Source organism: Camelina sativa, chromosome 18 (genome assembly GCF_000633955.1).
Source record: "Camelina sativa cultivar DH55 chromosome 18, Cs, whole genome shotgun sequence".
Classification (NCBI taxonomy): Eukaryota; Viridiplantae; Streptophyta; class Magnoliopsida; order Brassicales; family Brassicaceae; genus Camelina; species Camelina sativa.
Window position 1 is genome coordinate 7,840,094 of NC_025702.1, and position 16,899 is coordinate 7,856,992.

The 16,899-nt window shown below is 41.3% G+C and overlaps 2 protein-coding genes across 4 annotated transcripts; one reads left to right on the plus strand and one right to left on the minus strand.

Annotated features, from left to right (window-relative positions):
- LOC104760806 (RRP15-like protein) lies at positions 9,173–11,276 on the plus strand. The gene is made up of 8 exons (XM_010483768.2): positions 9,173–9,705; positions 9,804–9,905; positions 9,998–10,079; positions 10,185–10,204; positions 10,295–10,355; positions 10,451–10,515; positions 10,846–10,947; positions 11,041–11,276. The coding sequence occupies exons 1-8, from the start codon at positions 9,265–9,267 to the stop codon at positions 11,098–11,100; spliced, it is 933 nt and encodes a 310-aa protein (XP_010482070.1). The 5' UTR covers positions 9,173–9,264; the 3' UTR covers positions 11,101–11,276.
- LOC104760807 (zinc finger protein CONSTANS-LIKE 10-like) lies at positions 11,680–13,803 on the minus strand. 3 transcript variants are annotated; one of them, XM_010483770.2, is made up of 5 exons: positions 13,610–13,803; positions 12,597–13,192; positions 12,341–12,508; positions 11,918–12,237; positions 11,697–11,826 (listed from the first exon to the last, which is right to left on the minus strand). In XM_010483770.2, exons 2-5 carry the CDS (start codon positions 13,116–13,118, stop codon positions 11,697–11,699), a joined length of 1,140 nt encoding a protein of 379 aa, XP_010482072.1. In that variant the 5' UTR covers positions 13,119–13,192; positions 13,610–13,803. The 3 variants fall into 3 exon arrangements, with proteins under 3 accessions (XP_019095535.1, XP_010482072.1, XP_010482071.1); XM_010483769.2 differs by having other exon boundaries at positions 13,507–13,803; XM_019239990.1 differs by lacking the exon at positions 13,610–13,803 and having other exon boundaries at positions 11,680–11,826; positions 12,597–13,118.

Below are 16,899 nucleotides of genomic sequence, written 5' to 3' on the forward strand. Positions count from 1 at the left end.
CTATAACCACAAAACATAATCCCAAGCCACAAGAAAGCTTCCAATCGCCCCAAATACCAATCTAACAAGCCTAACAACACAAAACAAGCAAATCAGATATTTCTCCAGCTTAGATAAGCCATGTTCATGCACTTACCTTTGCCACAGAAGAAATCCGACCCAAACACAAGAAGAAAACGCTTCTAGGAAGCTCCTACAACGATCCCAGATACAGATCTCTACATGAACAGCCTCAAATCTCCCAAAACCCCCAAGAACACTCAAGAACCTTTTCTCTCTTCTCTATTCTCTCAAAAACGACTAAACTCACCTAATGAGACAGAAACACGACTTAAGGGTTTTCCTTTACCCAAAACGCAACGTTTAACTTAAAACTCAACCGAGAAAACTGANACGAAAACCCTAGATGCATCGACGGATGCTCCTATTGCATCACAGTTTTCATCGACCGATGCAATGCCGAGCATCGTTTTCCCCCAAAGCTTCTCGCCGGATTTTTGTTCCTATAACCACAAAACATAATCCCAAGCCACAAGAAAGCTTCCAATCGCCCCAAATACCAATCTAACAAGCCTAACAACACAAAACAAGCAAATCAGATATTTCTCCAGCTTAGATAAGCCATGTTCATGCACTTACCTTTGCCACAGAAGAAATCCGACCCAAACACAAGAAGAAAACGCTTCTAGGAAGCTCCTACAACGATCCCAGATACAGATCTCTACATGAACAGCCTCAAATCTCCCAAAACCCCCAAGAACACTCAAGAACCTTTTCTCTCTTCTCTATTCTCTCAAAAACGACTAAACTCACCTAATGAGACAGAAACACGACTTAAGGGTTTTCCTTTACCCAAAACGCAACGTTTAACTTAAAACTCAACCGAGAAAACTGAACATGCATCGACCGATGCAACCAGTGCATCGACCGATGCAATCCCTAAACCGGGATTTTGGTTTGCGGATGTTACAATTCTCCCCCACCAACATAGATTCGTCCTCGAATCTCGAACAACCATCAGTCAAGGACACCCTGCATGCCATAATATTGGCTCCTCATCGGGCCTAAGCCCGCATGCCATAATGTATATAAGGGAGTCCAATACTCGTCTCTCGGGCTGCCACCCTACAGCGAGCCCCCGGATCGTCATCCGAAGTCGATATACCAACCAGACTCCCAAGCCACAAAGTCTTAGAATATGACAGTACTAGGAGAACCTAAGTTCCCCAAGAGTCGCGAGTAAACAATTCTGAACACGTCCGAGTCCTATCTCTATCCACGTTTCCTTTCTGTGGCTCGCGTAAGACAACACGATGCCCTACCAACCACATATCACCTCACTGGAATACCTTATGAACACAGAAGGATCATCCCATTGCCCAACGGGCCACCACAAAGGCCAAACACATGTACTAAACAGGATCGCCACCAAGGCCAAACAAATGTCCTAAACTCGACCGCCACCAAGGCCAAACAAACGTCCTAAAAAGGACCGCCACCAAGGCCAAACAAATGTCCTAAAAAGGACCGCCACCAAGACCAAACAAATGTCCTAAAAAGGACCGCCACCAAGGCCACTTGTCCCGAAGGACCGCCTCAACAGACACTCTGGCTAAACAGCCCGCCACAAAGGCCACACTCTGGCTAATCAGCCTGCCACAAAGGCCACACAATGGCTAAACAGTCCGCCACAAATGCCACACAATGGCTAAACAGCCCGCCACAGAGGCCATACAATGGCTAAACAGCCCGCCACAAAGGCCACACAAGCCCTCTTCAAGGCTCTCCGCCTCTAAAAATGGACCAATTCTAACTCACATAAAACTTTTCATTTTTAGCACTTCCCACTTCTGGAAACTTTCCTCTTATAGAAACTTCTAAAACAGCAACCTTTCCTCCAATACACTACCTCGCGGAAACTTTGTACCCCAAGCACCACCTCATCTTGTTACTTAGTCGCACAACCAACCATCCCAAGCGACCAAGTAAACAAGAGAGATGGGCTGAAATACTCCATTCCCGCTCCAGCCACGGATTACAGATGGGACCAGGCTAGGCAAGCTCAAGTCGCGGCTTGCTTCTCATACCACTTCTTAAACCTTCCCTTCATCCTCGCCTCAAGCTCCCAAATCTGCTCCTCCACACCATCACAGTCCCAAAGGACTATCATCAAAGGAATCTTCTTCTTCCGAAGTTCCTTGATCTTCATCCCGAGAACCCTCACTGGTCTCGCCTCCAAAGTCATGTTAGGCTGAAGATCCTCGGGAATCTTAGCCAACAACTGATAATCCTCACGGAGACACTTCCGCAACATAGACACATGGAAAATCTTATGGAATGCACGCATAACCTCAGGTAACTCCAGTCTATATGCCACTGGTCCGACTCGCTCAATCACTCTGAACGGACCCATATACCTCGGACTCAACTTAGTCTCAGTCAATGACCGGTTCGGACCTCGCAACATGGCCATCCTCCTCTTATCGGCATAACTCCTCTGCCGATCCTGAGCTTCCTTCATGTTCAGCTTGAGACCCCAAATCTTCTCTGAATACTCCTGAACAAAATCTGCCCCGTACATGCTCCTCTCCCCCACCTGAGTCCAGCATAACGGTGTACGACACGCCCTCCAATAGAAAGCCTCATAAGGAGCCATGCCAATACTCGCCTGGTAACTGTTGTTGTAAGCAAACTCTACCAAGCTCAAATGATCTGCCCAATGGCCACCCCAATCCAGCACACACATCTTCAGCAAATCCTCCAACGTCTGGATCGTCCTCTCTAACTGTCTATCTGTCTGGGGATGATACGCTGTACTCATATGCACCTTAGTGCCCATCTCTGCCTGAAATGCCCTCCAGAACACCAAAGTGAACTTGGAATTCCTATCAGACACAATGCTCACTGGCACCCCATGCAACCTGACTATCTCTTTCAGATACTTCTTAGCCAAGACCGCTGCTCCATCAGTCTTCTTAATGGCCAGAAAATGTGCCGACTTAGTCAACCGGTCCACAATGACCCAAATAGCATCAAACGTCCTGGACACTGGCAAACCCACCACGAAGTCCATAGTAATCATATCCCACTTCCACTCTGGAATGGGAAGACTCTTCAGCAAACCACCTGGTACCTGATGCTCAGCCTTCACTAGCTGACACACATCGCACCTTGCAACCCAACTAGCCACGTCCTTCTTCATCCCGACCCAGTGATAGTACCTCTTGAGATCTTGGTACATCTTAGTCGCTCCTGGATGAATAGAGAACATGCTAGCATGAGCCTCTCTCAGAATCTCCTACCTCAACTCCTCATCCTTGGGCACACAGATCCGCCCATGCACCAGAATAGTACCATTAGCCGAAACCTGATACTCTGAGTCAACATCCTTTGAGGCATCCACCAGCCCCAAATATGACTCATGAGCCAACCGCACTCTGCTCAACAAATCTGCTCTATCAGCTGCAACCAAACCCAACGACTCCTAAGAAACCGCACACAAACTCAACACACTGATCTCCCCTACCAGAGACTCCATATCCTGCTCCTGTGCCGAAGCCGCCCCCGCTTCCGACTCAAAGCATCTGCAACCAAGTTAGCCTTACCAGGATGATACGCTATCTCCAGATCATAATCTGCCACCAGCTTCATCCACCGCCTCTGCCTCAAGTTCAGCTCGGGCTGAGTGAATATATACTTCAGGCTCTTATGATCTATAAACACCTGTACTTTTGCACCATAAAGATAAGATCTCCAAATCTTCAGGGCAAAAATGACAGCACCCATCTCCAGGTCATGAGTAGGATAGTTTTCCTCATGCTTTCGCAACTGCCGCGAAGCATAGGCAATCACCTTCCAATGCTGCATCAACACACATCCCAAACTCACTCTAGATGCATCTGTATAAACCACATAGAGTTCTCCCTACTCAGGCAAAGCCAACACCGGAGCAGTAGTCAACATCTCCTTCAGGCTTGCAAAGCCCTCCTCACACTCCTGTGAAAAGACAAAAGGAACATCCTTCCCCATCAACTTAGTCATAGGACGTGCTCTGCTCGCAAAAACCCCTGCACAAATCTCCTGTAATACTCGGCCAACCCGAGAAAACTCCTGATCTCCGTGGCATTCTGCGGTCTAGGCCAATCCCTGATAGCCTGAATCTTCTCCGGATCTACAGAAACCCCATCTGCAGACACAATATGACCCAAAAAGCCCATCTCACGCTGCCAGAAACTACATTTGCTCAGCTTAGCAAACAACTTATGCTCCCGCAGCTTTTCCAGAACTACCCTCAAATGCATTACATGCTCTTTAGGACTCTTAGAATAAACCAGGATGTCGTCGATGAAAATGATGATAGACACGTCCAGAAACTCCTGAAACATGCTATTCCTCAATCTCATAAACGCAGCTGGTGCGTTAGTCAACCCAAACGGCATCATTACAAACTCATAATGCCCATACCTCATCTTGAAAGTAGTCTTCCTCACATTTGCCTCATCTATCGGGATCTGATGATAACCCGACGCCAGATCTATCTTGGAGAATCAAGTAACACCTCTCAACTGATCCAACAACTCATCGATCCTCAGAAGAGGTACTTGTTCTTCACAGTGACCCGGTTCAAACTCGTGTAATCAATACACAAGCGGAAACTCCCATCCTTCTTCTTAATGAATAACACTAGCGCTCCCCACGGTGATACACTAGGACGGATGAATCCCTTGCTCAACAAATCCTCTAGCTGCTTCTTCAGCTCTGCCATCTCTGCTGGAGCCATCCTGTAAGGAGCCTTGGATAATGGTGTCGTCCCTGGTTCCAGTTCAATCGTCAAAGGATCAGACCGAGAAGGTGGTAATCCCTACAATGACTGGAACACATCCTCAAACTCCTCTACAACCTGAATAACGCTAACCGTAGACTTCCCCACTAACTGTGGCATAGATATAGTAACCAAATAAGTCTCACGGCCCTTCTCGATCATCTTCCCAGCCTGAATGGCCGAGATCACGAGACTCCCCGAAGTCGGTCTAATTCCCTGATAAACCAACTTCCCTCCTGAGCGCTCAAACTCCACTCTACCCCGATGACAATCCAGATGAACCATATGCCGATGCAACCAGTCCATCCCCAAGATAACATCATAAAGCTCCACTGGGCTGATAAGCAAATCCGCAGGCCAAGACTCTCCCGCGATCTGAATATCAATACCCCTCGCTCGACCAATGACCCTCAAAAACTTGTCTCCAGCAACTCTGACAACTCCTGCACGCTCTCCGGGATCTCCTACGATACCTGTGCTCTCTGTACACTCCTATGGGACTTAAACCCTCCCACTAACACGGTCCCTACACAAACCTCATGTGTTGAGAACCTAACAGTTTATCACAGGACAACATAAAATCTGAACTTCCTAAGAATTCACAAAGACAAAGTACCAGAAATTATACTTGTGATCGCTCCGGCACTGGTTCCACCAGTCTCTGCAGTCGTGTAAACCCGTGGTGCCTGCTCAATCCGTGCCACCTGCTGCCCTCCCAGTTGCACCTTCTGCAACGCTGCCACTGCTACCTGCTGCAACTTGGGACAATAGGGCCTGATGTGCCCTGGCTCCCTGCAATGATAGCACACACGATCTACTGCCGTCTGAGCACTCCTCTTGGGACAGCTAGCAACCTTGTGATCCTTGCCTCCACACCCAAAGACACTCGGACCACCCGACCTCTGTGTAGCCTCCCATCTCCTCTTGGTTCCCTGCGCAGGCTTGCCGCCCTTGCTAGAACCTCCCTGATGATGTGCCTTGCTAGGCTGGATTGCTGGGCTAGCCGCCACTGACTGTGCCCAGATATCCTCCTCAATCCCTGCTGCAGTCTCAACCAGCTCTGCACGCGTAGTGTAACTCCGCCCTCTATAGTGAACCCTCAAGTCATCATGTAGGGTCCTCAAAAACCTCTTGATCTGAGCCTCCTCAGACTCCATATCCCGACCCCCATACCTCAGAAGTCGACTTAACTCCAAGTCAAGCTCTCGCACTGACCGAGTTCCCTGAGCTAGCTGAAGGAACTGCACCTCCAACCTATCCAGTGCCTCTCTAGGGAAATACTTGCGGTTGAACTCCAAGACGTAGTCAGCCCAAGTCATCTCCCTCTGCACTCTTCTGGCTGCCACAGAACTCCACCACAACTGAGCATCACCAGTCAAATAGTGGACCCCAATGTCCACCCAAAACTCCTTAGGACATCTCAGAGTATGGAAGTTACGTTCCACACTTGTCCTCCATGCCTCCGCAGCGGTAGGATCTCTACCTCCCAAAAACCGCTCGGTACGAATACGACCCATCTCTGTCAGCATGCTGATATAACGAGAATGGACCCACACATCCGCAGCCACTGGCTGCCGCTCCTTTGCCACCACTGGTGGCACAACCTGAGCCTGAGCCGGTGTCACTGGCGGTAACCGCGCTATCAACTGTGCCAGCAAACCGGCAAGGTTGATACCCGGGACTCCACCCACTGGGACACCCGCAACTGGGGCGCTAACATCACCGGCCACTGGAGCATCAACACCGCCCCCTCCGGCCACACTCACGGAATCCCTCTGGACACTCTACGACTTGCCGACACCCTCTGCTGTCACACTCTGGTCCTCGGTCTCACTAACCACTAGGACTCTGCCCCTACCACGACCACGTCCGCGTCCACGACCACGACCACGTCCGCGTCCATGACCACGACCACAACCAGCGACAGCATCCTCTCTAACCATCTGCACTACCATGAACAGAAGGCTAAGCACACAATTATCATAACACAGAAACATAAACTCACCGTGGAATCACACTATAGGCTCGAAGATGATGTTCTAGGACTCCATGCCACACATAATTGACTAACTCACATAATCAATCAAGACATGCAATCCCAAACAGAAACCTAGTGAACCCAAACCTATAACCGTAAGGGCTCTGATACCAAACTGAAACGACCTGACCCGTTTTTTTTATTAATAAATAATAAATAATAATAATAAATACACTAAAGCTAGTGGTCCCATACCCACTAGCCACCTAACCACAAACACAACCAACAGCGGAAATAACAGATACCAATAGCAATAAATAATCCAATCATAATCCAATAACTGATATTAATTCCAAATCATAAACTAATGATCCAAACAGCATAAACCATAGAACCAGCAATCCTAAACAACATTCTAAGACTCAACTCTAGCAACCTAACAGAATCCAGACTACCAAGCGAACCACTAGAACATCCTCCTCTTCATTCCCTTGATTTCACGATCACACTTTGCCTTTCCCTGCACCACAAACGCAAATTGCAATGCATGAGTATTTTATAAACACTCAGTAAGGCAATCCTGCCATCTATTGGGCTATACACACAAGCAATAGAGACATCTCTAACCATCAATAAACAATCAACAATCAACAATAACAAACCGGGACTCAGCATCGACCGATACCAACATGCATCGACCAACACCAGTTGGAGGTTGCATCGACCGAGCATCGTTTTCCCCCGAAGCTTCTCGCCGGATTTTTGTTCCTGTAACCATAAAACACAATCCCAAGCCACAAGAAAGCTTCCAATCGTCCCAAATACCAATCTAACAAGCCTAAGAACACAAAACAAGCAAATCAGAGATTTCGTCAGCTTAGTTAAGCCATGGTCATGCACTTACCTTTGCCACAGAAGAAATCCGACCCAAACACAAGAAGAAAACGCTCCTAAGAAGCTCCTACAACGATCTCAGCTACAGATCTCTACAGGAACAGCCTCAAATCTCCCAAAACCCCCAAGAACACTCAATAACCTTTTCTCTCTTCTCTTTTCTCTCAAAAAAGGCTAAACTCGTCTAATGAGACAGAAACACGACTTAACGGTTTTCCTTTACCCAAAACGCAACGTTTAACTTAAAACTCAATCGAGAAAACCAAACATGCATCGACCGATGCAACCACTGCATCGACCGATGCAACCAGTGCATCGACCGATGCAATCCCTAAACCAGGATTTCGGTTCGCGGATGTTACACTTATGGTAGGTACTAATTGCACCCGATTTTTATGTGTTAATATTATTTAGTTTTTGTTCGGCTATTACAGCTAAGGACTAATAATCTGTTTGGCTCCAATTAATATCAATTTGTTTGGTTTCAAAGATACGTATCCTTATTCCTATTTGAATAACATTTCATTGTACTAATTTCTAACTCTATGTCTACTTATTAAAAATGATTCTCTTTTAATAGTATAGATATAGTAAACAATTGACATTCATCCTATTATGATAGCCAAGATTCTAAATTAAAAAAAAAACTTTAAAAGTGTGAATGATAACAAAAGTATTTTATTTTGTATTAGAAAATTTTCAAAACTATGAAAATGAGAAAATCTCTTCATAAATTAAAACCTCTATAAATTAATAAAATTTTATGGTTCCGACTTTATTAATTTATAGAGGTTTTATTATATATCTTAAGGAGGATCCAATTAGTGTAATGGGTTTAAATTTTTTAATTAAACTCCACTCGAGAAAACAAAAAAAATAGCACAAATTTGTACTCCAAAAAATATCTTAAGATAGATGATATTCATTTTTTACATTTCTTACAAATATAGTATGCATAAATTTCATGATAGTTACCAAAAAAATTCATAGTTAAATAGTATTCATTGATCTAATTGCAACCGAAGCAGCAAAGGACTAGCTAAATTGATTTTTTTTTTTTTGTCGATAAGCTCTAGTTACATCATATATAAACTGTAAAAAGAGTTCTTTCATATACTTATAGTTTCTTTTCTATATTCTTTTATTTTGATAGTTTTTTTGATTACATGGATTATGTCTGTTTGTACAAATACCTCGACGAGTGCGGCTCGTTAATACATAATAGTCCAGTTCAATATGCTAGTTTGGTACAAAAATGGGATCTCCAATAGGGGGAAAACTGGAAATAAACGATTTCTATAAGTAAACTAGCCTCTCCTTGAGCCTCTAAGTCTGAAGATAAAAAGGCACTTGAAAGATCATGAACCCAAACCGCAATTGTCAAATTCAAACCCGAATCCATTTAATAAACCCGAACTTAACCGGAAATCAAAACCCGAGAACATTTTTTTTGGTTAAAGCAAAGGTTTAAAGAAATGGATTGATTTTCAAAACCCTATCTCTCTCTTCTTCGTCCCTTCTCTCTCAAAAACTCTCGCCGCCGTGAAAACCCAAATTTATCGACGGAACCATGTCTACCGGAGAAGAAGCTCACACAGCGATGGCAGAGAGAGGTTCTAGAAAGAGAAGAGTCGGAGTAAAGAAAGGTACTAAGGCGGCGAGGAACAAAAAGTTAAAATCGAAACCTTCTTCGTCCGATAGGTTTAAAGTTACAATGAAGAATCAAAAGATTTTTCAGAAGAGAGCACGAGACTACAATTCCGATGACGAAGACGAAGAGAAGCAACCAGAAGTAACAATTCGTGAGCAGATCTTCACTGATGCGAACATGGGACCAAATTACGATGTGATTGAAGAAGATGATGGTTCGGATAAAGATGAGCATTCGGATGGTGAAGATCATGGAGAGATTGAATCTGGAGTTACCAAGTTTGCTACTGATGGTTGTAATGCTTTTAAAGTCGCTTTTAAAGCTATAATGAAGAAGACTAAAGGAGATGATGATACTTTGGTGAGATTCTTATGAAGTAGATTCTTTGGAATCTTAAAAGTTTGATTTTTGGGGGAAAAGTGTTGAATAGTGTGTTGTTGTTGTTGTTGTGTAAACAGGGTCCAGTTTTATCAGCACATAAGCATCTTATAGCAGAGAAGCTAGCTGAAGAAGATGCTGAAAAGAAAGCTAAAGGTCAAGCTAGAAAGGCTAAACATGTGGTATGAGTTTTGTTTTTTTTTTGTATTTACTGTGTTCTTGTGTGTGTCCTGCTTTTGATGATGATAACAATTTGCTTTTTTTTGCTTTGAAGATTGCTGAGAAAGGACATGTTAAACCTGGTAGCTATTTGGATTCCCATGAGAAGATTCTTATTGGTGTTGCCACTAAAGGAGGTATTGTTGCTTCAGTTTAGCTCTCTCTCTTAGCTTTTGGGTGTTTGTTTGGTTTTTTGATACTGATTCAATTTTTCTTCTCTATGAACTCCTGGAATCACACAGTGGTCAAACTTTTCAATGCTGTAAGTTTGTTTCTATGTCTTTTTTTGGGGTTGTGTGTTAATCTCCGGGAGTGATTTCCTCTTATTTGAAACTTCATGTTTTTCAAATAGGTAAACAAGGCTCAACATGCTCAGAAGGGTTTGAATCCTTCAAGGTCAAAAGACGCTAAAGGTAGGTTTAGATATTGGCATGAATGTTTTTGTATCCACTGTCTTGTTTCTTTTCTTCTAATTCTGGTTTTTTTGTTCTATTGGAACATTCATCAGTGTTGAAGAAGCGAAGAAAAGAAGCATTCTTCTCTGAGTTAGGGAAAACAAAAACAGACACTAAGGTTTGGCATAGTCCCCATATCTCTTACTCTCTCCCCCCATTATGATTTTCTCTTGAGTGTTTAATCCTTCACTTTTGGATGAATGTATTAGCTAGTTAGTACTGTCATTTCATTATGAGGGCTGTTATTTATAAATTAGAAGTATTCTTGGTTAATTACTAGAGGCAACTTTTAGTGTTTATAAAGCTTTCACGTTTGGATGAATGTATAATATAGCAAGTTAGTATTCTGTTTTCATCTGGCTCATAAGTGAAAATTACTGAACGAATCACCTTCATGAATGATGGCTGTTAGTTACGAATCAAAAGTAACCTTGGTTGGATGGTGCAGGGTCAAACACCGTCAAATGATGATGACGCTCCTGCTTGGGCTCCTCTACGTGATAATTACATGTTAGCTAATCCCAAGCTGAAGGACTGGGACAAGAAACAGGTATCTTTCCATTCTTATCCACAATACTGGAACCACCTGGCTGGCATGCTGATATATACTCTGATCTGAAACTTGAAATTGAATTGTCTGCAGGAAACAAGCGAGGGAGATGATTTTGCCGGTTTGTCAGGAGATGAAAGTTATGAAGACTGAAGATCTTAAACTAGTGGTTACAGTACGAGCAAACATTAATTTTGATTTTGTATCATGCAGCTTTTGTCTGATCAATATGAATGAATGCAGTGCGTTTTGATAGTGCAATAGGAACTTGAAAGCTAGATAATGTAATATCAAAAGGTTGATTCTTGTTTTTAAGCTTTAAGACAATACACTACTTGTTTAGTATCATCAACCTATACCGCGAATATAGAACATGGGCCTCAACGATACTATAATCTTCTACATAATTCATACTTAACGAAATATACATTCGATGTTTTGTCTTGGCTACACAAATTACAACAGAACAAAATTTACGGATCATGAACCTCAATCTGTAGAAGAGTTTCACTGTCAGGTCATGCTGAAGCAGCCAAATGACACAAGATAACAAACTTATGCAAAAAGAGGCAGAAGCAAGAATGAAGCTTTTTCTCGGCTGAAAGCTCGTATTCCTACACAACCAATAATGGCCTTTAGACCAGATCCTCGCTGTAAATGCTTCATTCTATAACAGCCAATTAGTTACATCTGTTTGGCTGATATCTCCGCTCTGTGATTCTTCATTGTTTCGGGTTTTTATGGTATCTTCAATAGCTTCTTGCTGGACTCATCGGGTCGTAATCATAAGCTTCACCCGACTTGACAAACCGTCCCTTCACACGCCGTCTCACATCAGCCCGTTCTTTCCGAGAGACGTACCTCACTCGCTTGTCAAACCTATTAATATAGCATATGTACAACATTAACAATCATAACCTACACTGATGAGTGATGAATTACATTCCTTTTCCATATGGTTTATACTTACTTGCGAGCCTTCTTTTTTTCCTTGTAACGCATAACAGCATTGTTACGTGTTGTTGCATGTGAGGAAGCAATGATGTCCTGTGATTTTGGAGGGCACCATGGTTGTGGCTCGTTTGAATGCTGCTTCATTGATGATGCGCCACAATCTTGGAAATCTCCAGCGTTACTTTCTCCAGTGACACGAGAGAAGGAGATATTCGAATGAGCTGGCTTTGATGAATAGCAAATTATTGGCTCGGTTCTACAAGTCATGAACGAATCATCTGCAGATGCATTATTACTTATGGCTGGCTGCTGCATTGCGTTTCCTTCGATTGAGCCCTTAATTGAGATAAACACAGGAGAGCATAAGGATCACAGAAAAAAAAAAAGTCATCATTAACTTTAGCGATACTAGTCTCTGATGGAAGAAGATTGAAAGAACCTCAGGAGCTTCATCTTTGTCAAAAAGACTTCCGATTCCACCGTGTTCAAAGAGATATCTTGATGAGTTGAAGGCTGCACCAAAGAGTTCTTCATAGTTCTCAAGAGCCATGTCGACTTCATCCATAATAAGATTCCCATTGAAGTCATCTTCACATACTCCAAGCTCCTACAACCAGTACAATAATAAGAAAACATGTAGACGCCAGTTGCGTTCAAACTTCTACCACAATATGAAGATAATCATGTTAAAGTACCTTAGCCAGTGAAGTATTTTCTGGAACACAAGAGCGATCCATACCTTGTGCAGCCGAACTGGTTCCAGACTGATCTACATTGACATTTTGGACACGTGATTTGTCTCCAGGGCCTTCATCTATAGTCATCAAACCCATTCCTTGTTCACATGCAGATTCTCCAGTAGAAGACATATTCAAATCCAAACAGAAAGACCATATGGAGGAAAGTTCGGCACTCGAAGGGCAACCAGAATAACAATTGATGGTTTGCCTTTTATGATGTGAAGTAGTAGTAGTAGAACTTGTTCCATCATGGCCTACCCAATCACAGTTTTGGCATAAAGAAACCCTCTCATCGCTACACCGAACAGATGCTGGCTGTGCATTACACCTCTCACATATCAAAGTCCGCGAATGACGTTTCGACAAAGCGTTAGCAGAATGAACATTACGGTCACAGGAAAGACACAAACATGCTGCATCAGACCGACAATACACCATTGATCTTTGCTCACCACAGAAATCACACATATAACCCATCTTTTAAACTGAACCAATCTCAATGTTTTTTGGCTCAACCGTCACAGTGAACTGAAGAAAGCAAGCTCCTTTCACTATAACCAAGAATCAAACCCCTTTGGTTAGTCCCTTTTATATCATAATCTTGCCACAATACATTATATAACTAACAAAAGATGGGAACTTGGTATAAAAAGCAAGTCCAGAAAGTAGATAAAGATCCGATCTTTTGAACATTTATATAATAAAAGATTGTAAATTTCTATGTAGACATTACTAGAAATCAAAACCAATCAAACAAGAGATCAGAGGAACCAATTAAAATCACAGAAAAGACTTGAAAAATTCAGATCAACAAGCAACAATCAGAGCAGGGAACTCAGAAAATTATAGATTTCTTGTTACCAACCAGAGCAGTGAAAGAAGATCCAATTCAAGATCATCCAAAAAGAATAGAGGAATCAACGCAACCCTCACTCAAATAAGGGTTTAAAAAAACAATCAAGACTCACGTAGGAGAGAGAGATCTTCTGAAGCAGAAACAAAACAAAGATTCTGAAAAGGAAGAAACTTTGAGAAGAGAAGGCAATGATTCCACAACTTCTTCTTCAGCTGCGTGTGAAGAAGAAGGGTAAAAAAGAAGAAATGTGTATTGTATAGATGGATAGACAATGGGTGGGTCGTGTCTGCAAAGGGACATGTAAGCAAGGAAANCAAAGCGTTAGCAGAATGAACATTACGGTCACAGGAAAGACACAAACATGCTGCATCAGACCGACAATACACCATTGATCTTTGCTCACCACAGAAATCACACATATAACCCATCTTTTAAACTGAACCAATCTCAATGTTTTTTGGCTCAACCGTCACAGTGAACTGAAGAAAGCAAGCTCCTTTCACTATAACCAAGAATCAAACCCCTTTGGTTAGTCCCTTTTATATCATAATCTTGCCACAATACATTATATAACTAACAAAAGATGGGAACTTGGTATAAAAAGCAAGTCCAGAAAGTAGATAAAGATCCGATCTTTTGAACATTTATATAATAAAAGATTGTAAATTTCTATGTAGACATTACTAGAAATCAAAACCAATCAAACAAGAGATCAGAGGAACCAATTAAAATCACAGAAAAGACTTGAAAAATTCAGATCAACAAGCAACAATCAGAGCAGGGAACTCAGAAAATTATAGATTTCTTGTTACCAACCAGAGCAGTGAAAGAAGATCCAATTCAAGATCATCCAAAAAGAATAGAGGAATCAACGCAACCCTCACTCAAATAAGGGTTTAAAAAAACAATCAAGACTCACGTAGGAGAGAGAGATCTTCTGAAGCAGAAACAAAACAAAGATTCTGAAAAGGAAGAAACTTTGAGAAGAGAAGGCAATGATTCCACAACTTCTTCTTCAGCTGCGTGTGAAGAAGAAGGGTAAAAAAGAAGAAATGTGTATTGTATAGATGGATAGACAATGGGTGGGTCGTGTCTGCAAAGGGACATGTAAGCAAGGAAAGAGGCATGTGACATAAGCTGATAATTCTAGAAACATTTGGGTGAAAAGTATAAAAAGTGCAAAATGCAGAGGATCCCCACAGATATTTTTAGGAATATTAACGCCACTCGCTTTACGTGTAGAGAAAAAAGAGTTTCGTACTCGCGATGTGAGATGCACAAGTGGTTCTTGATTCTCAAAAGTGTCTATTTTTATATGCTTTAGGCCCAATCACACAACGTAGCCTTTGCTTTGACCTTTGCAAAAACCAAAATATCTTGTCTTTTATTTATTTGTTTATTTTAGCAGGCACATGAATGTGTGAAGGAACAAAATATCTTGCCTAAAAGAGGAGATATTTTTATTTTTTTTTTAGGTGTAAAGAAAAGAGAAGACCAAAAATAATATCTGGCAAATAAGAAAGAAACGTCTACACAAAAAGATATTTGTTGAATCTGTAACACTGACACGAAGGTCGGTGTCCACTCTCACCTATACTTTTTTTTTATTAATTTGACAAGTAAAAGTTGAAAACTTTTCGTTTGAAAAATTGTACACTAGACAGTCACTCATGCTAGTATAAAATCTTTTTAAGATTTTTGTTTTTCATTTTTATTATTTCATTTATTTACAAGCATTTTAATTAGGTAAATTACCTATTAAAATTTGGGAGACTTGCAAAATTAGACTATAAACTTGAGTCAATTGCAATGTTAGACCCCTTTTTCTCTTTCCAACATTTGCCACTACAAATCCTTGTCCATTCATTTTATTCACAAAAATGTCATTATTTCTGATTTATTTGAATTTCTTGCGAAAATGTTTATTACATCTATATCCTTATCTTCTTCTTTTATTTACGGTTATGCCACCGCCATCAATTTTCCAACAACCATGAACAACAAAATTTGAAGCTCTTAAAGCTTCAACAACCTAGATTTGTAAGCTTAAATAACATCAATGCTATGAGAACTTCATTTTCTTCCATCTCCTCTTCGTTTTAATCCAAGAAAATTTGCAAGTGCATTCATCTTGTTATATGTCATGATTCTTGGATAGTGATTAAATTGGTGCTGGGTTTCTTCTGTGGTGACTAATGACGACGTCCTCGGTACTTTACATTGCGAAACAACCACCGATAAGGTTATTTTCCGGTAGATTTTGTGATTTTCCTTGATTTTTTTGCAAATTAGACTTCATTTGTTAGTCTAACCGTCATAATATCATGTAAAGTCTACTATGTGGTCAAATTTGCAATTAAAAATTTATTGAGTTTCGAGCTCGTAGACTGAAATTTCAGTCTCCTTAATTTCATTTGAAAACAAAAAAATATGGTTCAGACTGCATTATAATCTTTCTGTCGGATACTTCGTTTGCAGTCTACTAAGGTGTATTTTTGCAATTGACCAAATTCTTGACTTTTTAGTTATGACTGTCGGACGAAGTCTTCTTCCGATAATAAAAGAGTAGACTTCTATAGTGGCTATTTTTGGATTTGACCAAAATATAAAAACAATGACCGTCATATTATTGATAGAAAATTAATTAGTTGACTGCAAAAGAAGTCTACTAGTTAAAAAATTAAAATGTTGGTCAACCCCAAAAATGACCACGGCAGACTGCAAACGAAGTCAACAATCCTGGAGACTTCGTACGTAGTCTACTTGGCGAAAGTCAAACTTGGTCAATTGCAAAACTAACCACAACGAAGTTTACTTTTTCTAGTTGACGGATAGATGAAGTCTACTTGTTAGCTAGAAGTCTACTACAAAGTCAATGGTTTGGTCAATTGCAAAAATAACCAGAGTAGACTGTAATCGAAGTTAACTTGTTGAAACTTTCTAAGAAGTCTACTCTGTTCTATGTTTTTAATTGCAAAACTGACCAAAAAAATAACAAAGGAAAGACAACAAAAGAAGTCAACTATCCTAGTAGACTTCATCTGCTGTCTGCTTTATTAAATTGTAATTACAAAAATAGACCATACAAAATAGACTTCAAGGGAAGTATCTTCATAGAGGCTAGTTTATGTCTACAAGGTTGACATCAACATGAAGTCTTCATAATTTGATAACCAAGTTATTGCAAATTGGTGAATAATTTGAAAGAGTTTCTTGTTGTATTCTTTGATATATGATATGTACTTGCCTCTGTATGTTTTTGAAATGATTATATATTATACATATGGAGAAATCAAGTTTTTGGTTTTCTTAGGCAGTTAGGCTATTAACTTAGACTTATTTTTGAAGTCAACGAGTTGGAGTTCTGTGTGAAATTTGTATAATTGAAAAAGTCTTTAATTG